General features: G+C 43.2%; 1 protein-coding gene across 4 annotated transcripts in view; it reads right to left on the bottom strand.

The window, feature by feature from the left end:
- Positions 1–4,589: 4,589 nt before the first annotated feature.
- TLL2 (tolloid like 2) overlaps positions 4,590–26,971 on the bottom strand; it is a 95,819-nt gene continuing 73,437 nt past the window's right edge. For all 4 annotated transcript variants that reach the window (XM_071563967.1, XM_071563968.1, XM_071563969.1 and 1 more), the window contains 11 exons: positions 24,995–25,111; positions 21,679–21,824; positions 20,558–20,753; positions 16,596–16,721; positions 14,718–14,878; positions 13,166–13,346; positions 11,774–11,899; positions 10,826–10,953; positions 9,836–10,049; positions 8,556–8,806; positions 4,590–7,391 (listed from right to left, as the gene is read on the bottom strand). In XM_071563967.1, the coding sequence (XP_071420068.1) occupies positions 7,257–7,391; positions 8,556–8,806; positions 9,836–10,049; positions 10,826–10,953; positions 11,774–11,899; positions 13,166–13,346; positions 14,718–14,878; positions 16,596–16,721; positions 20,558–20,753; positions 21,679–21,824; positions 24,995–25,111 (1,781 nt within the window). In that variant the 3' untranslated portion in view covers positions 4,590–7,256. The remainder of the gene's footprint in view (positions 7,392–8,555; positions 8,807–9,835; positions 10,050–10,825; positions 10,954–11,773; positions 11,900–13,165; positions 13,347–14,717; positions 14,879–16,595; positions 16,722–20,557; positions 20,754–21,678; positions 21,825–24,994; positions 25,112–26,971) is intronic.

Raw genomic sequence — 26,971 nt, 5'->3', positions numbered from 1 at the left:
ATTCTTCTGAAGCAATGAACAAAACAGTGACAAACAACTTCTATCAGCAAGTCACAAACAACTGCATGAGAAGCACAAGGCAGTAAGAAAACGCTCTTTACTAAACAGCTCCAGAATGCAGGACATACTCAGGGGATAAATAACCCCACAGGGGATAATATCCAATATATTCTGAGATGGATGCCAAAACACTGTTTCATTTGGAATAATCACAGAGTCCACTTGACACCTGCCCATGAGAATGACCTTGCAGAGGGGAAACCTCAATGCCTGAGTGTTGCCTTTATTAGAACATCCAAAATCTATCTGGTCTCTAACAGGTGGAAACCTTCACTTTCCCATTTACACTCGAGGGAAGGGGAGGGAAGAGAAGGAGAGAGGATGGAAGGAGAGGAGAAGAGAGAAACTATATTGACCAACAACAACTACAGGGAAAGCATCTCCCTTTCTTGCTAAAGTAAGGAAACAAAGACTCAACAATGCAAAAAAACTGGTCAAAACCATCTATAAAGTGGTAGGGGAAGAAAACAGACCTTTTAAGTGGAACTATCAATGTCTGGCTGCCAGAACGCTTCATGGCATTCTTCATCTATAGGCAGGCTGACTGTGGTTTTGTGGGTGCAGGTGATTTTTTGACCTCAGAGGAAAGAAGCATGATGGTAAAGAAACTCCTACCTCTGGAAATCCCAGCACTGGGGATGTAGGCAGAACATGAAGACCCACCCCATAGGCTGGAACAGAGGAAACAAGAGATCAAGCTAAACATACTACAAAACACCTTGGCAATGCTTCTGGAGCCAAATAACACAACTTAGAGTGAGAAGATTCTTAAATGATTGATTTCCTGTAGGAAATTAGAGAGAAATCCATGGAAGAACAATGGTGACAATTTGTGGTTTTTAATCTGCTATTTAAACGGACCACTTGGCAATGACTCTTCAGTATTTTAATATGAATTTCTCTTTTATTCTTATGAACCCTTCAACTTCTAGGCTGAGGTTGAGTCTTTGCAAGACAGAGCAGAGAAAATTGAAGAGCCAAGGGTTGTGCTCCTGAACTTGCTAAGAGCTGAAGAAGACACTGAATCAGGTTTCTGAAATGGAGATCTAGCCTTGGAAGCAGCAAGGCACCCAGAAAATGGAAGGTAGTCACCTGATTCCAGCTGTAGTTCTTCCACTGGAGAATACAGACGACTGCCAAGATGACAGCAACAGCCAAGGCCAGAATGCTGGGTATTCCTGCAGCTACTCCAACCACCCAGGGTTCATACTAACTTACAAAGAAAGACAGTTCAGTCAAATGCATGCAGTGTGGTCCTTTAACACAGAGTTACTAGCCGAGTGAGTGGCTACCGTGTAACAGCAAGAAAAGCCAATATGAGGAATAAACCTGAAGGCCTGGATCAAAACAGCAGCTTCCAGCCCAGCTGTATTGTGCACTGGGGTGGGACAGGGGAAGCAGAGGTTTGATTTCAGTGGGAAAACATTCCAGGTAATCAATTGCATTAAATAATGGAATATACTCTTACCCCAGAAGAGCAGTCTGGCTGGACAGTTGCATTTCCAGATGTATGTGCAGAAGTCTAGAAATAGATGGTTACAGAACGTTCGCAGAAGAGTGTTTCATACAAAAAAGCAGCTGCAAAGCTCCAACAACAGCATGTGGTCAGTAACACACACAGCACCCAGCTGCACTTTAAGGTCCTGGCCTGTACTTGCCAGTCATAAGCAAGAACCCAAACTCTGCTCCTTCCAATGTCTCTGATTGAAGGGAAGGAAAGTATATGTTTCCTTAAAAGGGGGCCTGAGGCTGAAAAAAAGCATATACAAAGCTTATACAAGAGATAAGCACAAATATATGCCAGAGACAGTTGGACTCAGAAGGAAAAGCAGCACAAAGGGGAGTGTGAAGCCCCAGAAAAGATGTGTTTTTGCAAAAGTCTGCTCTCTGTCCTTCCCATGATGCTGGTGGCAGCTGCCTGCACCGCCTTGCCTGGATGCATATCTGCAGGGCTCTAGTAAACCTGGTGTGCCTTAACATAAAACCCTCCAGCTTTTTTGAGCCCTTGTAAAGTGTCACACTCAGCTCCAAATTATGAGGCAGCTCCAGCAAAGAAGTCCACCACAGAGGCAGTGATGACAGCAGGTGCCTCTCTTGGTGTCCCCTTCCCCAGACTGACCCACCATCTCAAGCTGACATTGCTACAGCTGAGAGCCGCAGGACCCAGCACTGACCCCAGACAGGCCTGGGGAGAGGGTGCTGGAAACCAGCCAGAGATCAAGAGCTGGACATAGCTCCTCAAAGGCCACAGGCCAGAAGGTCTTCTCTGGCCCCCCCAGATAACAGATGCTCTGTCCAACAAAGAACAGCCATGATCACCACCCACATCTACATCTATATTTCAGCAGCTCAGCAGTGAAAAAATTGCCCTTCCCCATTGTGAGGCAGGCTGTGGCTGGACTGAACGTGTACAATGACTTAATGAGTCAGGGCACCAGTTGCCTCTTGGCTCCAACTGTCCTATGACCAGAAAATACCCCCATGACAGAAAGGGTGGGGCAGAGGCTAAAATCCAAGCAGATATCTGAAAATATCTGTTGCACCATAAGGAAATGCAGAGCTAAAGATGGGGACAGCTCGATTGATCTGATCATGACAGAGAACTGGGAGGGTTAAACATCCCAGGGAGCTTTTCAACCAATAGATAAGCGGTTCAGTGGCCTCATCTCTTCTGCTCTCTGACCTCCTCCCACGACTTACATCCAAATAAGAGCCAACCAATTCCTACTCACCATTTTGCTCTTCACCCCAGAAATCCCTGCATGCAGTAACAGCAGACTGCCAAATGCCAGGGTCACTGCTCCTTTCAGGATGAGTTTCTCTTCCTTTTAATACACGAACTGTGGACCTGCAAAGAGGAAGAGATGATGGCATTTCTCTTGGGCTGGCTCAGACAACCTGGCTGGGTCCCAGCACACCTGACAGGGCCAAGTCCCTGCCAAGGGCAGGGTCTGGCATGCACCTGGGAATCCGGGCTTCAGGGCAACAGAGACTCCACCTCTTCTCTGCCAGTTGCATGACAAATAAGACAACTCCTGGCTCCAAGACTGTGCTTAAGCTGAGCCACAGATCAACCTGGGGGAATAGTGCTTTTGCTTTCTAAGGCTGGCACCTCATCTGCTGGAGCACTTGCTGGAAATGCCAGGACAAAGTGAAAGATTTCTGTTGGCTTGATGCTGAGACCCAATGAGCCTGTCTGGTCTGAGGCATTCATTCTTTGTCTGAAATGAGTTGTGCCACAAGGACTTGTACTTTTAAAGGATGAGGAATCTCCTGGCAGACACTAGATATTTCCTTCATCAGCTCACACATGTTGACTGAAGGGTCTTTGGGCAGCTTCTGGAAAATTAAATCCTCTTGCTATAAGTAAGCAAAGAAAAAAGGACCAGCCATGTCACACAGCACTAGTGGTATACAGTGTGGAAAGAGATATTGAGGAACATGATATTTGAACAGCAGATAAGATATAAACCTGCAAAAGATTTTCACACACACAACAGATAGGCCACACACACATTAAGAACCTATCTTGATGGAACTGCAAAGCTATGTGTGTTTCTTTAACAGCTGTGACTCCAGTTCATATCTCACCTTCTATTTTGCCTCCCATTTCCCACTAGCTTCAATTGGGCTGCATCATTTCTAATGTTTCAACATTGCTTTGACTGTAACTCTCCATGTGACCGAAGACTCGTGGCTGTTGTTCTGGAAATCATGTTTACCTGCTGTCTTGACTGTCAGCCTCTAGGTTCATTCCAGGGTCATACTGTGCCATTGTACTCTGATGCAGGAGGCTACATGGAGATGCTTATCCTTACTTCATCTCCATTGCTGCTTTGCCTTTGGAAACAGCTGGGAAGAAATTCAGTCACCATGAAGTTTTGGGTAGCTGTGACACACACCACAAGAAATGTTCTGGGTTGTGGGACATGGATGAACCAAGTATGTGTTGGGGAAAGAACAAAGACAGGGTTCTTAGCAGGCAGGATGGACACCAAAGAGTGGACAGAGGAAGAAAAGCATCTTAGGTTCTACCTATCAGCATTTTGCTGCCATGGTGCGTGGACCACAACTTTGCAGAAAGGAACATCTTCCTCATGCTCATTCTGCTGTCCTTTGCACAGGAGTTTCATGTGTCATGTCTTTGGGACCTGCTGATGAAGGCCATAACCTGTAGTGTAGCAAATGAACCTTGTCCTCTGAAGTATACTTATGGACTGATTTCCAAATCCCTGATGTTTATCACTACAGATCTGCATCTCAGCCCACTAAAGTCTGAGTGCAGAACATGAAAAGATGTAGCCCTTTGGCTGACCAACTTGTTTCTCAGCCCCACTTAGTCATACTCTCGACTGCAAAAGCAAGGCAAATCTAAAGGCTCACACAAAAGTTGCTTCCTGCAGAGTAAATCCCACCTGGTATTAGCAGAAGACACAAACAACAGTTGCCAGAACAAGGAATGTAATAAGAAATTTCCTCTCCTTGAGGAAGTGGAAAATGCATGTATACAACAGAATGTGCAACTGAATCCACAGTCTTTAATAAATGCAGAGACTCTCACTTGTTCTGGGCACAGGTACATTTATGATTGCCCCCAGACTCTCCTTTCCTCCCAGTCTAAAAAGTTACTTTAGTTAGTGAAATGTAAAACCACACAAAGACCAGAATACATACACACACAGCGGAGGGTCTGACATTTTTTTCTTAAGAAAATTTCACATGTTTAGAATTATTGACTGTTAGGTCCAGTCAGTACAGCAGAAATATTCTACACAGATCATTGGTTGAAATGCACAGTACAACAACTGTGAGCACACTGTCACAAGAGACATCGGGATGAATGCTAACGAGTGTAGTACATCTGTCAAACCACAATGCAAGCATCACCAACACACCAGTCCGGGGTAGATGGGAAATTACCATAATATGGAACAGAGATGTTAAAGTACATGGAAAGCTGCTACAGTCACTTTTCTCTAGAGCAATTGCTGCCACTAGAGGGTCAGGAAACTTGAACTGCTGCTTGTAATCCGAAACTTTGCTTCTGTCTCATAGGGATTGATGTCACATTTTTATTTCCAGACCTGAGTCACTGTAATTTTGCTTCAACTGGAACAAGGAACAGAAGGACAAACAAACTCCATGTAGGGGAGCATAATTCCCCAGACCTGCATGGTCAAACAGCTTGAGATTGGAGGTCTTGGTTGTAAGAAGGCCTCAAAATTTGAAAAAAGAAACAAAGCAGTACTAAAAAAAATCCCAAAACACAAACCAAAAAACCGAAACAGAGATAACATGATTTTATACAGCCACAATAAAGCTATAGTCAATGGTACAGTATGGTTCACATTATACTTATTAAGGCTTTGACTACTGGTCTTCTACATGCACATTTTATATACATATAATCCTCTCTGTGTGTGTATGTGTGTATAAATTACTTTATTTTTCTTGTTTTAAGCAAGAAAATATTTTCATGCATTTGCTTCTCCTAGTACTCACAATGCTTGGACCTTATCGTATTCAAGGATTTCTGGAGAGGGCTGGGTCTACTTATCCATATGAAAATGCCCTCATCTCAGGAATGTCGCTTGTGCCTGACAGTGCCATTGGCCCCACACTTCTCCACAGTCATGCACCAGAGAGGAGGTGTCACCCTGGAGCCTGACAGCACATTGGTTATGTAAACATAGTAATCCTTGGATTATAAATACTTTATTAAAGCTAACACACCTCAGCTTTTAGCTCATAATTGCCCATGAGTGCCTTAATGAAACTTCAGAATAAAGTCTTTTTTTCCCTCCCATATCAACAGTTCAGTCACAGTGGTTCTCCCAAAAGCAATTTTTCCTAATTTTTCCCAAAGAAGTGTCAAGCTACCTGTTAATTCTTCAAGCCTGTGGCTTGGTAGTTTCCATGAGCAGACAAGAGCATGTCTGAGCCTTATAGCCCAAAGTGCTCTAAGTCACTATCCCACTTGCACCCTTGCTATGAAGTTGAGAGACTGGTTGACGCACCAGTGACAAACAGGCAGGAAGCAGAAACCAGAAGAGCTCTTCTGTTCTTAGTCCCTTGCCTGCAGGTTGCACCTGTTTGACAGGTTCCCAGAGCTCACCAGAGCTGACCTGTAGCATGGCCTGTGTCCCTTTGCCTCAGGGACATACAGACTCATTCTGCCCTGGCACTTCCTTTGGTGAGATGCTCCAGTTAGCTGATGCTGCAGAGCACTCCTACGTTGTGGTGGGGAGCCCTGGGGAGAGCAGCTCAGCTGTGAAAAGGAAGGGTTCACAGGGAAATGGTAGTAAGCAAAGGAAGCAGCATAAAGAAGGCTGAGAAAGCAGGCATAGGTGGAGTGAGGAGGAGAGATTCCTTATTTAAGAAAGGCCTGGACTACTGCCACAGCCCTCTGAGCCGCCTTGCTTGATGGTGTAACTGGAGCATGCTGTCAGCATTCCTGTCACTAAGCTTTGCCACCATCACAGAGTCATGCCTTGCATGCCACCACAGAATTTCCACGTCAGCCACCACCTTTCCCTTGTGCACTGCATCACAGTACCTCCATTCAATGTGTATCATGACAGTGACTGCAAATCAGACACTGGGCCTTTCTCATTCACTGGGATACAAGTAGCTAGCAGCCCTAAAGAGACTGTCCCTGCCTTGCTCTCCACTCAATAAGCAAGATGGGACAGAAGGAATGATACAGGTCCAGCCATCTGGTTGTTCTCTTATTGCACAGAGTATTTTGGGCTGGTAGGGGAAAGAGGATGGCTCACAAAGTCCTTTGACAATATCCCACTGGGTGTCTGTCCACATCATCTGCAGCAGAAAATATGTTCAGACAGCTCATGTGGATGCTTGGGAAGTATCACCCAACAACAAGATATGCAAGAGACGAAGGCTTTTCTCAGTTCAAGTTCAGTCTTCACTCAGCCTCATGGCAAGTTGTGCAAAATACAATGTTTATGACCTGGCAGGTATGATTAGAAGACAATTTTTTGGTCCTGGGTATATTAAGAAGAAAGGGTCATGCTAATAATTGCAGAGGCAAGCCTTTGAGACTGGATTTAGTTTTAGTTACAGAAAATACTGTACCCTGCTTTTGGCCAGGTGCACAGGAGCTATAAAAAAAGGACAAAGATCACAGTTAAATGTCTCAATCTTCATATGGGGAATGTCTGTGAGGAGCAGTCAAACTACTTTCTCATGTGCAATGCATCCTGAAATTTGGTACTTATGTATCGGGCGTGAAAGCCTTTCTTGTTGATGGTGTCATCTGTATGGAATTGAATCATGATGGAATCCCCTGCAGAGTAGATTTCTTCCAGAGGCTGCAGAAAAGGAAAAAAGACAGTACATAGTGGTCAAGTCTACTGACTAAATAACTGTCTGCACTATGATGATAGAGTTTAAGCTCATGGTGAAGACAGATTGGCCAGTAAACATGAAGACTGAGTGCTCAGTACCTCCTGCCCTGATCTGCCTTCCTAAGCATATTCCTCGCACTTTATGTTTGAAGACTGATGACAAATCTACAATTCTAATTCTTCCAGTTTTTTCTCATAGGACTTTCAGGATATTTTTGTTTCAGTCTTCAGGCTTACTTTAATTTGTTGGTATCTTTTCAGGAAATGACACAATACAAATTGGACCCTGTTTGGCAGCTGAGGTTCTCCCAGGGTTCATTAGCAGCAGAACAACTGAGGTACTCACCTTACATGACAACTCTAGTTATCTCCCACAGTGTTGAGACCTGCTACAACCTCCTTGTGCTTCCCTGCCAGATCAACATTTCCCTAGCCATTCTTCCTTTTCAGTGTGTAAGTAGGTACATTACTACTCTGCTGCCCTAAACTTCTTCACACTGAGCTGCTATGCCTTTATTTTCCAGACCATTTCCCCAGTTTGTGAGGACTTCTTCCACACACCTGCTCTGTAACTGTCTCTCTTTAGATTCAGTAAGAACCTTCTCCATTTCATTGCTTAAGTCCTAGAGAAATCAAACACAGACCCTCTGATTTAAAACCCACACACCATCAGTGGGGATTCAGGTAACAGTTCAGGAGACAGCATGCCATCCTGGAGTCAACAAGCTGCTCTTCTGTAAGTCACTCTACCATTCACCCTTGCCATAGCATAGCTGTAACATAACTGGGCTTCAGGCAGGAAGTGACTGAGGATGAACTGCCCTTTGGAAGCTGTTGCCCATATTTGCACACTTTCAGAGCAGGGCTGGGGCACGGCAGCGCAGCAGTCTCATGCTGCTGTACATGACCCTGGGCTAGAAAGGGACTGTCAGTCACCACGGTTTTCCAGCCAACTGTGTATCAGATAAAATGGCTGTGATCTACAGCCAAAGTGGAAGAAGCAAAACCCAGTCACAAACCATTCTCATTAGCAGTTTGTGACAGCTGTCCCCCTCCAAAAATGATATGAGAGTATCCTTTCTTGCCACCCCCAGCTATCCCTAAAAAATGCCCACCACCACGGCTTACCCCTGAGCCACAGAAGCGTCCCAGACGGGGTGCAGTGCTGTCATAACCATCATAAATCTCCATGTAGTCGTACCCACAGTCAGCCTCCTCCTCAATCTCGAATATCTGGAATATTAGCTCCACCCCATAACCATCTTCAGCTACAATCACCCATTCACAGTTGGCTTGACCTGGGTAGTTGTTGTCCCCAAACTGAGCATGGGAATATAGCTCCTTAGTTTGCACTTCAGCCTTTAAGAGTCCACCACACTCTGAAGAGTGAAGAAAGAAAGAAAGAAAATGGCGCAAAACAGTCTCTCAAAGGCCTTACCCCACAACAGAAAGACTCATCGTGTTTTCAGGCCAGTCATGAGCAGAGACGACCTCCAGCTTGAAGTACAACAGGGAAGGTAATTAAACACTGCACCAAACTACCATAAAACAGTGAATTCTCCAGTCATCTGTGAATCCAAAGACTCACATAGCTTAGAGGAGCTTTGTTCTTTTGGTACAGAACAGGCATGGAAAGCGGTGACCAGTTTAAGCTGGCAGGATGTGCTTCTTGACACATTATACTCTGGGAAAATGTATTGTTTTAGAAAGCAATTGCTTTGTTCTTTGCACTTGTCCAGTAGCTGAAATTCTGAGTCCAAGTATTTCATCAGCAGGAAGTTGAAGCACATAAAAAAACTGGGGAACAAAGCAATCCTCTTCTGCCCACACACCACACAAAAGTATCCCTGTGTTTGTGCAGAGCGTGTGCTTTAACGTAGCAGCCTCTTCACCAGTCTCTCATGCATTGCCACTCAGAGTACATTTCACCTATTTACAGTGGCAGAGATTTCAAAGAAGTGACTGTTGGTACAACATGCCCAGCTCTGGGCTGCCAGAGATAAGAGGATCAAGCTGTGTCTGTCCACAGCACAGCTCTGCTTCTACCACAATCAATCTAACATGAATCTGTTTTGTGTGTGGGCCAATACATGGGCTAAACAGCATCACCTCCTTGTCTGACGGTTGATGTGGAACAGAAGGGATTGTTGCTCAACCAAACACCTCCAGTTTAAACAAAAGAGCATGAGCAGGAATGTCAAATATCAAGAGACCTCTGAGCTGTTATGGAAGCTTTTATGGTATTTATGGTATTGTGCCAGCAACAGTCTGAGAACTGAATATACAACCACTTAAAATTCAGGCTAAGCTTATTTGGGAAAAATGTGTGTCTGATTTTGCCTAGTAAAAATGCAGTGAGACTTAATGATATCTTATGGTACTGGGGTATTGGCAGCTTACCAACTTACCTGTGCTATGCTTTGCCTGGAAACCTCTCCTTTGCACAGAAGCATCAGAGTAAAACCTGAGGAACATCTTGTTGGTAGAAGCCACTACGGGGTCTGGTTTCTTGCTGCCACAGAAGCGGCCAAGGATAGGTGACTTGCTGTTGGGCCCATCATACATTTCTAAGTGGTCATAGGCACATTCTTGGTGCTGCTCAATCTCAAACTCATTGAAGGTCTACAGCAAGAATATGGAGAATTAAGACAAACAACTGTAAATCTGAGTATGTGATTTAGCAGAGGATGAAGTACCAAGTGAGAAACAGATCAAGTGGTGCATCTGTCCCACAATCTAAAACAGAGTAATGTGTTTTCAGACAAGAGTGATCTCAGGGTAGCAAAGCTTAGAATTCCATATCAATGTGCCGTGTTGCCTTAGCTTTGCTGCCTCACATGTGTGCACGACAACAGTTATCAACTGCAAGCCTTATAAGCACTTATTTTTCCTGCTGGAAACCCTGCCCAGTACATCAAATGGGCTCTTCTTTAATATTACTTTCACTGAGCACAGGGATTACTTCCCCCAGCGCATGGGCCATCTGCACAGCTTTGAGCATGTCCTGCCATTTCCAGCAGGCCATGTTGCAAAATGGGCCTGATGCCTCTCCCTCAGAGACCCAGGGACTGGCTTAGCCACCACCTTATGCAGATATGGCCCCAACAGAGTGTCTCACAAGAAGAGATAGGGGTGGAAGGGCTCTGTGAACAGAGGGCAATACTCTGCAGTTGTCATCTGCTGGTCTCCTCCCAGATGCCTCTTCCCTGCCTTGCGTCGCTCTAAGACCCTCTGCCCTTTTGTAAGCCAGGGCAGCCTTCCACGACACTCACCTCTGAGAGCCCCAAACCGGATCTATTGGCATCAACCTCCCACTCACACAGTGGTGGTGGGTGGTGGTGGTGGTGGTGTCACTTCAGCTCCTCACAACCCAGCCTGCTTCTCCCCTGGTTACTCACCACTTTCACTCGGTGGCCAGGTGTTGCAGAGATGTCCCAAGTGCACTCTTTCCGGCTGGGGTATTTGTCAGGCCAGTTTGGACTGCTGATTGTTCCTTCTGCACCACTCAGCTTGTGCTCGCAACCAGCTTGATACAGAGAGAGCAGATTGAGGCAAGTCTCACATGGGAACCCTGTGGCATCCTACATGCTCCTCTCTGCCTACTGAGACTCCTCAACAGGGCAGAGGTAGGGAAGGCTTCAGTCACCCAGCAAGACCTTTAGTATGACTGCATAGTTCTGGTGGGTTTCTCCTATCTTTTTTTAGCTAACTTGGCAGCTGGTGAAATGGATCATCTCATTACCCTGGGCCTCATTAACTTCATCTACATCCTGACTCCCTAATGTATTCCCCTGCTCCTCCATTTCATCTGCCCTATTCCCATGGCCACAGTGTCAACTCCTCCACCGTGTTGACTCTGGTGCTATCTCAGCTTTGCACTGTTTTGCCAACTTCGAAAGCTGAATCAGCTTATGGACAGATCAGACAACGACCAGAGACTGTACACAGGAAGGCCATGTCAGCACACAGCAGGGGTAGGAGATCAGAAAGAAAGGTAATTTTGGCACTAGCAAATGAGCCTATCCCTTTTCTTCTAACAAACACAATAACTAAATGAAGCAGAAGTGACCAGTTAAATGGTGATGTCCCACAACAGCTCCTTTTGCTAGCCCAGCTTCTCATCCCCACACTGTTCATCTCCCATGGCCATACAGAGGGCAAAACTGGGCAATGGGTCAGTACTCTATTTCTTTTTCTTGGCAGTTTTTCCGCTAGCTGAGGATTTTTCATAGTCCTAGGCTGGTATGTTGTACAAACTTCCTTCCAACACAGGGCAGAAAGCCCCCTGAATCAAGCCACATTTGAAGTACCTTGGCTTTCCTGAGAGCAGGGAGTGGGGACCTTACCTTCCTTACAGTCACGCCCGTTTTCATGAAGCACAAAGCCATTTCTGCACTGGCATATATAGCTCCCAAAGGTGTTGATACATTCATGCTGGCAACCACCATTGTCTTTGGAGCATTCATCCTTGTCTGGGCAGGATCAAACCAAGAAACACTGAGTTGACAGTGAGACAGACCATGGCAATCACCAAGTGGGAGCCCCACACCCAGGCTGGCAGATAACAGTGCAAACCTCCAACCTCTGCTGGGTTAGTCCAGTCAGCTTTTTAGCCCAGATACTACTCAATTGTCTGTCATTTAATAAAATGCATCACAAATATGTTTTATTTTGTAATGTAAGTTTAATAGTTAAAGACTCCTCTCTAAAAGAAACATATAGCAATGTCATTCTTTTAAAATAAAGTCCAGGAAAAGTACCATCCAATTTCACTAGCCTAGGAAAAAAAATCTACTGGTCAGTCCCTGTATTTTCAAGTTGATATGTGCTTTAATGAGCCTCCATTTTTAAACAGCTCTGTCTGAAAGTATAAACAACCAGATGGTGAAGAAGATCTAAGGTATGAGCTGCTCCCTGAAGCTGAAACATGCCCCAGTGGATATTCAGAACTACTCACTCCTGAATCTCACTGTTCTGAGCATAGGATCTGCTCATGGTTTCCAGTTCAGTTTAACATACGAGCAGTTTATCTCCTATTTTTCTTGAGACATTGCCCTCCCTGAATCTCTTTAACTTCATCTGTCTTCTCACTCCCAAACGTATTACTAGATGAAACATACCCACCTCATCCTTATTCCCCTAGCCCTGACTCTACTCTGCACCATTTTGCCTGATCATTCTCCTCAAAATCATTAATATGCCTTGGTCTCTGATGAAAAGACAGCATAAAATTGAATTTCTACTTCCAAATGACATACAATTAACCTCCAGAATTGCCTGCCAGCAAGGTACATCATTGACACAACATATCCAGAATAGAGGATGAGAAACTTCCACTTGCACACACTGTTTTGATGAGAATGATTGCTGCATAAAACACTACTGGAAATTTCCTAAATCTTCTAGTTTCAGAGAAAAAAGCTTTCCTTTAATGACTCTAGGGACAGAGATAACTTCTAGGATTGGGTTCTCCATTGTTCCCTGCTGTGGAAGGACTGAAGGCATTGATGCAAACCATGCATCTTGCTGACATCACACTCTGAAACTGCACTGAGACACCATACCCTGTACTGAGAAACCAAGATGAAGGTGACACAGCGCAGAGCAACCATGCTTTCAAATGTAACTGACCATGTCAGGCTCTGCCTGGTCTTACAGGAGGTTTAAGAAAATTCATCAAAACCAAGAGGTTCGGTCACAAGAGACAGCTAAGCAACTGAAAGGATACAGCCACATACCAGAAAAGTAGTGAACTTTAAAGCCTTTCTTGGAGACCGTGTTGTCTGATTTGAACTCCAGTCTCATGTTGTTGCCATACGATGTGATTACTTCAGGCTTCTCTGAGCCACAGAATTTGCCATGTAGCTTGGAGTCAGAAGCCAGCTCACTACGAACCTCAACATAGTCATATTTACAGACCTGACAAGAGAGAAGATCTTTCAGCTCTGTGGACTTTGAACAGAGCATTTCAGACAAAGGGGACAGAGGTGTCACTGAGAAGGAACAGAAACAGCCTTGTACACAAACACACTCTGAACTTTCCCCAAATCTCCTCTGTCAGTTTTCTCACCCATTCCTTTGCTGCCCTGGTCTTAAAGCATGGGTGTACTTATCAGAATAACAAAGGTTCCATTTAATTTAGCTAAAATAATTACTCTCACCTTATCCAAGAAACTGATGGTGTTTAATGAACTTCAGCAGCCTACTGAATTAAGGAAGTGCCACTGAGCTCATTTACAGTGGGGAAAATGAGACCTGAATGCTTTGTTCAAACTCCACCCTGCCCTTGGCAGGGCAGAGAACACACTCTTTTACTGGTTATTTCATTTATCCTTGAAGAACTCTACTTCATTGTTTATTTCCAATTATTTTCCTGCAAAGGCAGCACTGGGGAAGTGGGGGATGGTACACCTATTAGGGATGGAAAATACCTACAATTATGCAAAACTGGTAGAGAAAAGAAGCCCTTTGTGCTGGTTTTGGCTGGGGTAGATTTAATTTTCTTCACAGTGGCTAGTATGGGGTTGTGTTTTGGATTTGTGCTGAAAACAGGTTTGATAATATAAAGATGTTTTTGTCATTTCTGAGCAGCACTTGCACAGAGTCAAGCCCTTTTCTGCTTCTCATACCATTCCACCAGCAAGGAGGTTGCAGGTGTGCAAGGAGTTGGGAGGGGATGCTGTCAGGACAGTTGACCCTAACTGACCAAAGGCATATTCCAGACCATATGACATCGTGCTCAGTGTATAAAGTGGGAGGAAGAAGGAGGAAGGGGGGACATTCAGAGTGACAGTGTTTGTCTTCCCAAGTAACCATTACATGTTATGGAGCCCTGTTCTGCTCAGGATGGCTGAACACCTGCCTGCTCATGGGAAGTAGTCAATTAATTCCTTGGTTTTCTTTGCTTGCTTGCAAGGCTTTTGCTTTATCTGTTAAACTGTCTTTATCTCAACCCATAAGCTTTTCTCATTTTTACCCTTCTGAATCCTCCCCGTCCCACTGGGGGAAAGTGAGTGAGCAGTTGTGTGGTGCTTAGCTGCCAGATGGGGTTAAACCATTACATCCATTTATTATAATAGAACAGGTTTAATCCTTCCACTCTGTAGAGAAATCAGATCCAGACTTCAAGGAGAATAATTACTGTTATTGACATAATTATATCAAGGGTGGGAAAACAACCAGAAGCTCTACCAGTAAGACAGAGCCTCCTCTTCCTTGTACCCCAAGGATTTATCCAGTTCTGAGTTAGCCAATAGTCCCACCTCTGAGATGCAGGGACTGGTTACGTACATCATTGCCTTCCAGCTCAAACACTTCGAACTGCAGAGAGATCCGGTACTGGGCTGGAGCTACCACCTGCCAGATGCAGTTTTTGTTAGTAGGATATTCCTTGGGCCATCCAGGGCTAGTAATGGTCCCATTGAGCTTGGTGATGAAGCCCCCACAGGCAGCTGGAGAGGCAATAAATGAATACAAGTTTTACTTGGTTCTGTTCAGACACACAGATTGGGCCACAGTGAGATGAATCAGATCCAGGTTGGTGGCATATTTGAAATTCCAGCCTCCAGAATAGGTTTAAAATGCAGCAAACTGTGAAGAAGACAGAAACCTGCCCTGCTATAAATTACCAGTGAAACACACAGACTCTGGCTATGGCTCCAAGAGCCACCATGTCAGACTGATCTCCTTTTCAATCTCTCTTCTTGGGCTTGTGAATCAGTTGACCTGACATGCACAACACAGTTTTAAAGGCCAGCTCAGTAAATTCACCTTCAGTCAGTGCTACAAACCTTATTATTTCAAGTTCATCAGTAATGGAATAATTACAAGATAATGGAATTCTAGGGAAGACACCCCTGTCAACTCTTCAGTGGCTTATTATATGTGGACTGCATCTTCTCTAGGGAAAAACTGATGATAAAGTCAAAGATTTAGCTTTATTATCCTATTTCCTTCAAAAATTTATGACATCTCAGCTTCATCCTCGAAGCAGGGCTTCTACCTTGAAGGAGTCAATCTCAATTTGCTCTTTTGCTGCAAAATTGTATTTGCAATGAAGCCATTTTATCCCCTATTTTTTCTTGCTGGTTCTTGAGAGCAATGAGATATGGCCACATCTTCAAAACCCACAGGGACAAAAGCCTTCTGTGTCCAGTTCCCAGCAACATTTTTCATTAAGAGAACTAACCCAAGAGAACAGCTTCAACATAAATAGCCTGGCAAGCGTGTCTGGAGAAACAATAGCAATTTACTCTTATGTATATTGCTACATTTTCAAAGACCATCCTTTCTGTATTGCCCACAAATTAAATGTAAAACAGAAGGTTAAGAGCGAAGTTCAAAAAATGCTTGCCAAGTTATAGTGGCTTGCCCAAGTTATAGTGGTTTGCTCAAAATTTGCAAGAATTTATTTAAAAAAAAATAAGATAAACCTTCCAAAAGCTTTTTGCACACACCCAACTCTGCCCTCACCAAGTCAATAGCACTCTTTCCCAAACAGTTTAATAAAAGTAGAAGTCAGGGCAACCTGGATGGCTTTAAGAGCACCACTCACAGCATGTCTCAGCTGACAGGCAGAGCTATGAGATAAAAACAATGGGTGGATTCTCCACACACCAAAAGCTGTATTGTTGGTAAGAGCAAACACTTATTGCATGTGATTAACTGCATAAATAAACAGCTGACACAAACAGTTTCTGTTGAAGACATGGGTTTTTTTCCTCCATAACAGAGCAAGGGATTTTACTCTTCAGTATGGAAAATGTCTGTTTTGCACGCAGACAAAACATTGATATTTTATTAAAAAAAGTAAATTTCTTTTAGAAAAAAAATCAGCTTTAGGTTTATATACTTTTGGGCCACTCAATGGTTAGGTTGTAATGCCTACCCTCACTTCTGCTGTACTGTGGGAGATCTGGTGTGAACAGCAATCCCTGGCCATGAAGGACAACTAGTTTTAGGAATGTTTAGCAGTAGAGAATCAAGGTATTTTCAGTTTTTTAACAATAACTTGTGTTTCAATGGAAGACGTTGACAAAAAGAAATTTTTCAGATGGAGGAAAATAAACTGAAACAGAGGATTTAGGGACAAGGAAAATCATCCCCAATTTCATTATTAGCTGCAGTACCCATCCTATAGATAGATGCCTCAATCTGTAGGTTACTTACCTTCACAGCTCTTTTTATCAGCTGTCAACTCATAGCCAGGCTCGCAGGTGCATTTGTAACTCCCCAGTGTGTTCTCACAGTGCTGCTCACACCCACCATTGTCTGGCAGAGAACATTCATCCATCTCTGTCAGGAGAAAACCAGAACAAGTCACACCTTCCTGACCACCAAACCCCCTCATATTCCTCATGTAACACTTCTGGACGGAAGGGACAGAGCATTAATGCTGAGCCGAGCCCACAGAGTGGGCACTGCAGCAAACCTCACAGATCCTAAAGCACTCCTAAACACCAAACTGTTAAGGACTACAATTTCTGTTACTAGTCAGCAGTGATTTTTCTAGACAGAAGCAGGGAAACAGTCTCCTGTAAAGACTTTACTGCCTTTTGTTCTCATTTGCCTATTTTTTTGTTTTGTTTTGTCTGTTTTAAATTCCTCATGCTCTTGAGTGACTTGAGCTGCCAGAAACCAGTCCATTACATTGACCACAGGAATGAAGCTGAGGGAGGTCATACCTCACTGAACAGTGTGCAGCAAAAGAGCAGGGAGAAGATGCAAGTAGTTCTACCTTTTCATAAACACATGAAGTCTTACTACCTTAGACTTTGAAATCAGGCTCTTCAATTACATCTCAAAAACATGAACTGACATTTTAATATACAAATAGCCATATGTTTCTCACCCTGACCCCTGATTCCACACACCTTAATTGATGGTTTTACTAATATGGTTGTGGTGGACTGACCTCAGCTAACAGCCAAACTCCCACCTGGCTGCTGGTTCTCTCCCTGCCCCACTTCACTCCAGTGGAACGAGGGAGAAAACAGGAAGAATTGGAGCAAGAAGGCTCCTGCGTTGAGACAGGCAAATTACCCACTAATTACTGTTGAGGGCCAAACAGACCCAACTTTGGGGAATGTAATTTAATTTATTGACAATTAATATAAATATTTGAGTATGGTTTAGGTATTGGGATACAGAAGCTGAAAACAAGTTAAAACATGGAAAACACCTTTCTGTTCCACTTTCCTGGCTCAGCTTCACTCCAGACTACTCATCCCCTGTCCTGTAACACAACTTACCCCCTTTATCAAAACCATAAGCATGCAAAGGCAGGAGCAGATGGGGAGTCACACTCTGTACATGACTCTGCTGCTCCTTCCTTCTCATACTTACCTCCTGCTCCATCAGGTCCTCCACAAGCAGAGAACCTGCTGTTTTACATTTTTTGTTCCCTCCTCTCTTCCTGTAATTTTTAAACTATCTTACACGTGTTTTCACAGAGATGCCACCAGTCCAGCTGATATGCTCAGACGTGTCCTGTACTGGGTTAACTGTGGAGTCAGCTCAAACCATCTGTCTGGCACAGGGTAGCCCCTGCAACCCCATGGGCTAACACCTTGACACTTACACCCTATATGACGTTCCTGTAACAGTTACTGCTGTGTAGATGAAATAGCAACAGTCTTGACTGGATTATCACTGTTAAGTCCCTTCCAGCTGAAACATTCTATTTTTGTTTATTGATAACACTGTCTTCCTGCAAAGCCTTCCTGCAGTCAGGAACCCCCACCACAACAGTTTCAGTGCAAATAGATTTTATTTCCTGGATTGATTGATTGATTGATTTGTGGATTCACTATGAATAAAGTAGGGTATTTCTTTGCTGCTCTTTGCTTAGGTACAGGTTCAATAGGTCTAACCTGGCTGGTAAATCACTTGGTTGAGAGAAAAGAGAAGCTGCAATTCCTACAATCACCAAAAATCCCTGTGATCAATTTTTACCATGGGAAGGACATATCCCGGGTACAGGCAGGTATATTTTGCAAGTATTGCTTTTCCTCTAATATTTGCCATGAAGAAGAAAGGCACAACAACATGAGTGTCAGATAAGCACATCACTACTAAGACTTCAAGTATAAACAAATAGGCTTAAGCGATACAAACAATTTTTTACCAAAATGAAGACAACTAATAAAGAATAATCCTAGCGCCTTCCCTTGAGATATACCTGATTGGGTGGATATGGGTTAATTGCTCTTCACACCTTCCTGACATTGCTTCTTGGATGTGACCAATGGCTTACCCTGTCTGAGCAGTTTGCAGGTTCATTTTCTCTGAAAAGTTAGAAGTTACCACCGCATGTTCTCACAAAGCATAGCATTCAATTGCATCCTTAACTTTACCTGGTTTTTTAAGCTATTTTCCTTCATTGTAATACATGTAATTGAAGCTCTACTTCTTTCATAATTCAGTAAGGAAAAGTTGACCTACAACTCAGTCAGATATGGGTGGCAGTATGAAGAGTGCCTGCAGAGACATCTAATTTGTTTCTTTACTTTGTTCATTAAAGTGTCTGATAGTAACAATCCCTTTGGATATGGAGGTACAGCTTGCAGACTTTAGACCCCAGCTTGAAACTCTACATGTAGCCTGCAGGTGTGTCTACCCAGCTTTTGCAGACTGATATCAGCTCTGACCACAGTGCCAGCTGGCTGGAAGTTGTCCAGCTATGCCTACTGTGATGTTTGGTCCAAAGGAATATCCTCTGCTCCTTAGCTGAATTTACTGGCATGGACTCAGAAACAACCTATCCATCCAAGAGGTACACAGTTTCTGATTCAAATATGTGAAATCTGAGCAGACACTAGAAGATGTAGTCTGCCAGCAAAAACTGTGCAGAAAATACCTGTGTCTGCAATTGTACTAGTGTGCGTGTTTACACATTTTTACATTAAAAAAAGGAAATAAATTTATTTCTCACTATCTGTATCAAAAGGAAAGCACCTCAGGTTCAAGTGTATAACTTTCAGCCCCTACAAACTTGCAAGAGAACCTCAGATTCTGGAGAATGACTCCATGTTGTGTCTCCATGTAGTGCTGACCCTTGAAAGACATCTCTGCCACAGTCAGCCTGCACTGTTCCCTCCTGAAAGAAGCCAGAATGTCTTCAGAAAGAAGTATTCTCTGTGTTTTAATGGAACCTGAAAAAATTTAAACAAGAAGTCTAGACACGTGCAAATTGTTCAGGGACTGGAATTAAACATCACAATATTTGCCAGTGTAAATTCATGTGATAGACTAGTCTGAACAAAGGGGATTGAGCACTGACATGTTTGTTTGTTGTATTTCTTAATGAACTCATAAGCTTAAGTTCAATTCACAGAGCATATTCTCCTGCAAATTTGAGAAATCTAAATGGACCATGACACTCTTACCACAAGACGAAAGTTAAAGCAAAAATAAATAAAGGACTTTTGCAATCCAAATATTGGCATTACAGCTATTATTTCTGTAGAACTGTCACTGAACCAAAGAGAAACATGACTGTCTACCTTGCAGCAGTCCTGCAGGTATTTTCTCAAGTGGTTAGATACTTGGTTCTTGCCTCTATCAAGGTACCAGGATGCTGGTAAAGGACCAGATCTTAAAAAGAAAAATAAATCTGAGTCTTATTGACATCTCCCTGAAGAGAATTTCTGTTTAGGAACATATTTCTCTCCTAAAGCACTCAGATTTTTTTTCTGGGACTCTACTTGCATTTAGATTTATCATCTCTCCAGAGGCTTCTTTTGGAAGAGAAGTTAAGCAGTGAGCTGTTTTTAATACCCTTTGTGCAGTATTAGTACCTTATTTGAAAATGTCAGTGTCCCCTGGCATGGCTAAATGGAGGTGATGTTCTGTCCAACTCTACCACACCAGGTGTTAGTGCCTGTGCTGATACTGGCGCAGCAGACTTTCTTTCTGTCTTAATCAGGGAGGTGATGTTCATGCTGCAGTATCAAACCCCTCTGCACTCTCAAAGCAATTTGAATAAAAATTTGATATTGGCAGTTGCACAGACAAATCTAACAGCTCTTAACGGCAAGGAGATACAATGATAACTCATCATTTGGAGATGGCAGTAGTTTAAGGGATGAATTGTACCCAGGTTTGACTGTGAGAGGTACTAGATCACATACCTTTAAAGAAATTTGCTGCAAAGCCTGCTTTATTGATGGTTGCATCAGATGCAAACTTCATCCACACTTTGTTTGAGCTGGATTTGATGTCATCTGGCTTCTCGTAGCCACAGAAGTGGCCGATGAGTGGGCTGTGTTCAGTGAGGCCATCCCGGATCTCCAGGTAGTCATAAGAGCATGCGTCGTGCCATTCAATCTGCAACAGGAAAAGCGTGTGCCTGTACCTTGCTAGTACAAGTTCAAGCCAGGCCAGCTGCCCAGAGACACTGGCCAGGTATGAGCTTCCCAAACAACTGGCTACAACGAGGTACTTGCCTCATGGCTGCCACTGAGCTCTCCTGCAGTTGAAATTGCATTCAAGTCTAGGCACACCTCAGTTCTACTGCTATTTCATGGCTATCCTCCAGTGAAACCCAGGCCCTGACTATCTAGAAACTGCTTTACCGTGAGAAGCTGTAAGAAAGAGATCAGAACAACCACAGAAAACAAAGGTTCCAGGAATAGCTGTGGGGTCACAGTTAGGAGCCAGTGGTATCAGCCCTTTACAGGACAAGCACGGTAAGTGTATCCAAGACACAACAGCCTATGGGACAGAAGGTCCTGTCTACTCCTATCTGTGACTTATACATCTGTTCTCAGAGACAGACCACTGGGAACCTTGCTAAGAGTTTAAGACATCCTATAACCAATAGGAGAAAACCTTTTGTGAGTTCTTCAAAACCTGTCTGCCATCTGGGAACATGATATTTCTTTGGGGAGTCACACTCTTCAATCTGCCAAGTCCCAGTGACACCAAAAAGAGTTTTTTGCCTAGATTGTGACCATTTACTTTCATTTGACAAGAATGAAAATTTAAGGACTCATCAGTTCCTATTTAACACCACCAAAACTTTTGAGTCCCTTCTAATTATTTTTGTCTAAAGTAACAGTTTTTGAAAACTCATCATATTTTAAACCTGGCTTCAAAATCTCTGAGCAAACTTCTGGTGAGAAGAAATGATATTCTGAAGTAGTAAAAAGATTTTAAAAAAATTATTCTTTAAGCCACTTTGTTCTTAACTTAAAAGGACCTACAGAGGCAAAATAGTATCTGTAACACAATACACAACGACATTTCTCACCTCAAAGGCTTGGAATGTGATTCCTATGTGAAAACCCTCAGAAACTGTGATCTTCCAGATGCATTCTTTGGAAGGTCTGTAGTCATCTGGATAATTGGGAGATTGGATCTGACCAGCATCTTTGTGAATTTCTCCACCACAAATAGCTTCATAAAAAAGAAACAGCAAAAACACAAGATTGCAGGTTTCCCCGTAGGTTATGCCTGCCCCTCATTCAAATCTGTATCAATACCACTTGTTATACAAAAGCAACACACAAGTCATGGAAATTTTTACAAATTTAACATCTTGTTTTAGTGACAGTGTTTCCTGTCTTGCTGTGCCAACGTCCTTAGAAGGTGAAATCAATGGGACAGAGAATGTTTATGAATTTGTGTGTTTCATACTCCTGATTGCCTTCATATCTGCTTGAAACCTGCTACCAGAACTAAGAACCAAGAAAAGTTGACAAAAACCGAACAAAGTTGCAAATCTAATCCAGCCACACGGTGGCAATATTAACAAGCACAAGTCGAGCTGTTCACCACTTGACCACCAAGCTGACTGCTGTGCAACTTTCAGTGCCAAATGTGAGAATGAGTAAGTTTAAAGACGAAGAACAGAAAATTTAATGAAAATATACTTTAATACAAAACTGGTCGAGACCTCAAGGACCACAGCAGTTCAACAGAATTGTCTGCAAGACTACGTAAGAAATTAAAGTAATATAACAGCCTAAAACCTGTATTACCCCATGATGGATGCATGACACACATGTCTACAAAAGACATTTGAATGTTTTGGCTGTGTTCAAAGTCAAGCAAACAAAAAGCACCAGCAGTAAGTACAAGAGATGTGGTACTGCAGAGCACAATTTAGATTGCAGTTTGAGTTTGTACATTCAGAGTTACAAGTGGTGCTTGAGAGAAGCTCTGAGGGACTCTTGAAAGAACTGTCTCTCCCACCTAATAGAAAGACTACAAGAGCAGAGAACTGACTATTTTTTTAAGAGCCATAAAACTGACAGTCAACAAATAATATTTTCTCCATCCACTGCAGTTCACACTGAAATTCAGCTGAGCATCAACTATACTTGGAAAAGCCTCATTGCTAAATGGAAAAAACATCTGCTGACAGAGCCTGAGAAGGCAATAATGATGACAAATTTGGGACTGCCAGCAGTGCTGTAGGGCAAAACTGCCAACATCTTCCCATCTTGAATCTTATGAAAGAACAAGGACAAAATGACTGAACTAAGAGGACACTTTCACTATATTAACTGTCATTTAGTATCAAGTAATTCTACCATCATGTGGCTACATGCTTCTGTCTCTTTCCTTGCATCTTCTGAAAACTTTAGGGCTAAGACTCAGAGGAATCCAAATCCAAAAATCAGTCCTCACCTACAAAGCTTCCAGCAAAGTTCAGATGCATGAGCAGTTACATGCCTTCTCACTAAAGCAGAAGACAGAGAAGCAATGCTAAAACCCATTTTGGTTTTTTTTAGTATGTGAGGGAGGAGTTCAATAGAAAAAGAGGAACTAACAGCAACACAGAAATATTTTGGACAAAAATTGATAGAAAATTAAACATTTATTGGCAATCCCTCCTGGACATAAAAATTACCTTTATTGCCTAAGCACAGAAGTCACAAAACAGCTGAGCAAGCCACCTGACAATGGAGGAAAGAAACAAGCCATTACCAGAACTTGCTTTACAGGGAAACAGGGATTAAGAAAAAAAATTTGAAAATCTCCTATTTCAACAAATGAATTATATAGAGAGATGCAGATAATCTCACTGCAGGCTGCTCTGACTAGAGGAGGCTGAGGTAAGAAAAGAACCATGCAATGTGCCATCACTATTTCTGTAGTACAAGCTGGTTTACACCAGTCATACTCTGTGTTTGCCCTCAGGCATAGCCATAGATTTCATTCCTTTCCAATGGGAAATTTCTTGCAGGAAAGGTTTATATAAAAAGCAAGTCTTGAAGAGGAAAATATGAACAGTTGGAGTTTGTTTGACCACTAGATGCACATTCTACTTCCAGTTGCTCTATTCAAAAGTAAGGCAAAGCAAGTATTGCTCATATTTATTGAGCCTTTAGGGATCATTTATTTATCAACAGGAAATATGGGAAATTATCAAGAGAAAAGAATGTCACTTTGCAAAGTGACTTTGGAATGTAGCCAATGCAAACATTATTTTTCTCCAAGAGCATTCAGCAATACGAAGCATGATGTTGTATACACAGTTTGATCACTTCTAATTCCAGCAAACTACCATAAAAGGGATGTTACAAACCACATGGTCCAGGCAACAGCTGCTTTTCAGGAGACATAGTAAAAAAAAAAAAATCAGGCAAGCTACCTCTGTCTCTGGGGCAACAATTCCTGCAGAAAGCAGATATTTGTCCTGTGAAACAGATTTGTTAGCCCCATATTGCTGTGAAATCCTCATGGGCTTTATTTGCACTTCCCCAACAGTCCCATGTTTGCTTCACTTCCCTCTGTTAGTATCATTATTCATGAGTTTATTGGACACTTGGGCACTGGGATTCCAGCATCATACTTGTTCCTGTGACTGAAGAAAGAAGATGATGCAATGTCGGTACCAACACAGTCAACCTCAATACTGTTGACAACATTGTACTTCTAAGAAAATGCCTGTTGCCCAGAGAATAATGAAGGCTTTTAATAAATTTTAGAATCATTATTGTAAAAAAAAAAGCATACATGGAAGAGGGATGTTACTGATTTGTAGTGACTGTGGCAGTACTGCTCCTTCTCTGAAGTGGTTTCATTATCCCAGTGCCATGCAAGTTTCTAAAGTACCTGACATACTAATTTCCAATCTTCTCTAAGTAAAATATAAAAGGGAGAAACAAAAGAACAATCTTTGCATTTGAAGGAGATTAAAAAAAATGCAAAACAACTCCCAAGAAAGAAATAACGTCTCAAGACAAGTTGTATTAAGTGATATAAAATGTATGGTTCCAAACAGAACTTCGCCTGTTAAAATAGTGAAAAAAACTCCTGCTATACTGTGCACTGCTACTTGCAGGGGCTGGTTAGAGCAAACAGAGCCTGGCCTACATATGGAAGCTACTCCTTCTTGTTGCTATCCTGTTGTGCCCCGCAAAATGTGATGATCTTGTTGGAAGATCCATGCCTTGTCTACTGAAACAACCCACAAAAACTGCCAATTCCCATAAAAACAAGAGCATGGCTGTATCTAACCACACAGTGCAGCAGAACTCCTGCTGATCCCATCAACGCCCTGCATCCTGTTCTGCCTGCTCCATACAATGTGACAGACTTCTAGCTAAGGGCTATACCTTCATAGACCACAAAGAAGCCTTTGCCCAGGATGTTACTGCTGCTCCGGAACTCGATCCATAGCCTGCTGTCCGTGGATATTACTGGTTCAGGAATCTTGTCACCACAAAATCTACCTACAAGGCAGGAAAGAGACAATCAGGATCTCCATAACCTCCTGGCTGATGGGCAGCACAGTGTAACATGCACCTGTGGCTCCAGGAAGCAAAGAGTCTGTGGTTAAAGGAGCTGTGCTTGTGGAAAACACCCTTTCATTCCCATCACTTGCGCTTTTGAATAAGTTTCTGTGTCCCCCCCATTAATTCATATTCTTTTTAACTGTTAAATGAATGAAAGTTCTCTTCAGCTATGAGCAGAATCCAGTAGTCACAAATGAAGCCTCTACTGCCCTGGTAAATTTAAAATGGCTCAAGTTTTGATCACATAACTGAGAAAATCAGCTTCAGTAGTGGGGAACTATCTCCCGTCCTTCTACAGATGTGACAGTAGGGAACGTCCTTTCCACCTTCTAGGCCTTGGAAACTCCTTCCGCATTTTGCACCCAAGAGCAAACTGTCCAAATCAAACCAAGGGCAAGACATGGCCATGCTGATGAGAAAAAAATCCCCTTATCTAATTCTCTGCTCAGCTCCTCACAGTTAAGGTCCTGCAGTCATTTAATCCCAAGAGACCAAAAGCCTTTTTGCTCCATGGTTGCCCCAGCTCTAAGCTCTCTGGCATGCACCAGCACTGGCAAATACCCAAATTCTGCCATCAAGGATGATTCTTGAAACAGAACAGCTGCAGATACAGCATCAACAACCACAGTTTGGTGCTCCTCTACCTATTCAAGCCAGACAGTCCTCACAGAAACAGAGCAAGTACCAAGTATGCACATACAGTCAGGAACTTGCACTTGGGACAGCAGCTTGCACAGCACAAATATGGTTTTTCACTACAGCGGACACCAGCAGGGCTATACACTGAATTCAACATGGTCTTGGCACCCCATCCAACTGAATCCCAGTGGGAGTTTGACAGAGGCAGAGAGCAGTTCTTCAGGTTGAATTCAGTCAGGACACTGGTGATAGGGATCCTGGGCTTTCAACACCAGGCAAAGGCATCTTTAAACACCCCCCACCGGGTAAAAAATGGGTTAATGCCTTACCTGCAAGATACCTTAGTTCCCATTTACCTGGCTGGGAACAGTAGTTTCACTACCAACTTTTTTATCTTGAAAAGTCACCCATCCAAGTATTATCTTGGACTTAGCTTTACTCAATTATTACTGTGCCCCCAAGCTGCTCAGTGCTGTTTGGGCAGTGTGACAGCCCCTCAGCGTATCAATACCATCTCCCATTTCCACTCCCACAGGGCATGCTAAAACAGCATCAGCGGTGCAAAGCTCCTTCCTCTAGGGTCACTGAGCAACTGCCTCCTGGATTTAGACTTGGAGTTTAACAAGAGTGTCAAGAAGAGGAAAAGCAGATGAGGAACGAGAATGAGCAAGCTCCTCAGAGTGTGATAAAGGGCCCATTCATAAAAAGTTATACACCATTTAAAGGCTGGGTTTTCACACACTTCCCTGGGAAAATATGCAGCACACATGTATTTTTTCTCTCCACAAGAAGCTCATGCTTTCACAATTCACACTAATCCTCCTCCCCACCCCCTGCTGAACTGCTGTCTGTCTGCCTCTTCTGAGCTAATTTCATGGGCTCAGCCCCATGCGGGAGCCATGACCACTCATGCAGCGTCTCCTTCCAGATGGAAATGCTCCCAAGTCCACCTGCACTAGGGGGACAGGGAGGTCCTTGGCTTCTGAAATACCTTTAAATTACTCGGCAGAAAAAAAATAACAAGGAGCTAAGTTGCAGCTGCTGGAGCAATGTTACCTGGCACCTGTGCAGCAGAGAACAGCAGTAAATGCTGCCAAATCCAAAACAGGCAGGAAGCAGTAAAGCTGACTGCCAGCTGCACTGAAAGGTAGGCCCACA

This window comes from Pithys albifrons, chromosome 9 (assembly GCF_047495875.1).
Source record: "Pithys albifrons albifrons isolate INPA30051 chromosome 9, PitAlb_v1, whole genome shotgun sequence".
Lineage (NCBI taxonomy): Eukaryota > Metazoa > Chordata > Aves > Passeriformes > Thamnophilidae > Pithys > Pithys albifrons.
The sequence above is the reverse complement of the archived record's forward strand: the minus strand, read 5'-3'. Positions and strand labels throughout refer to the sequence as shown.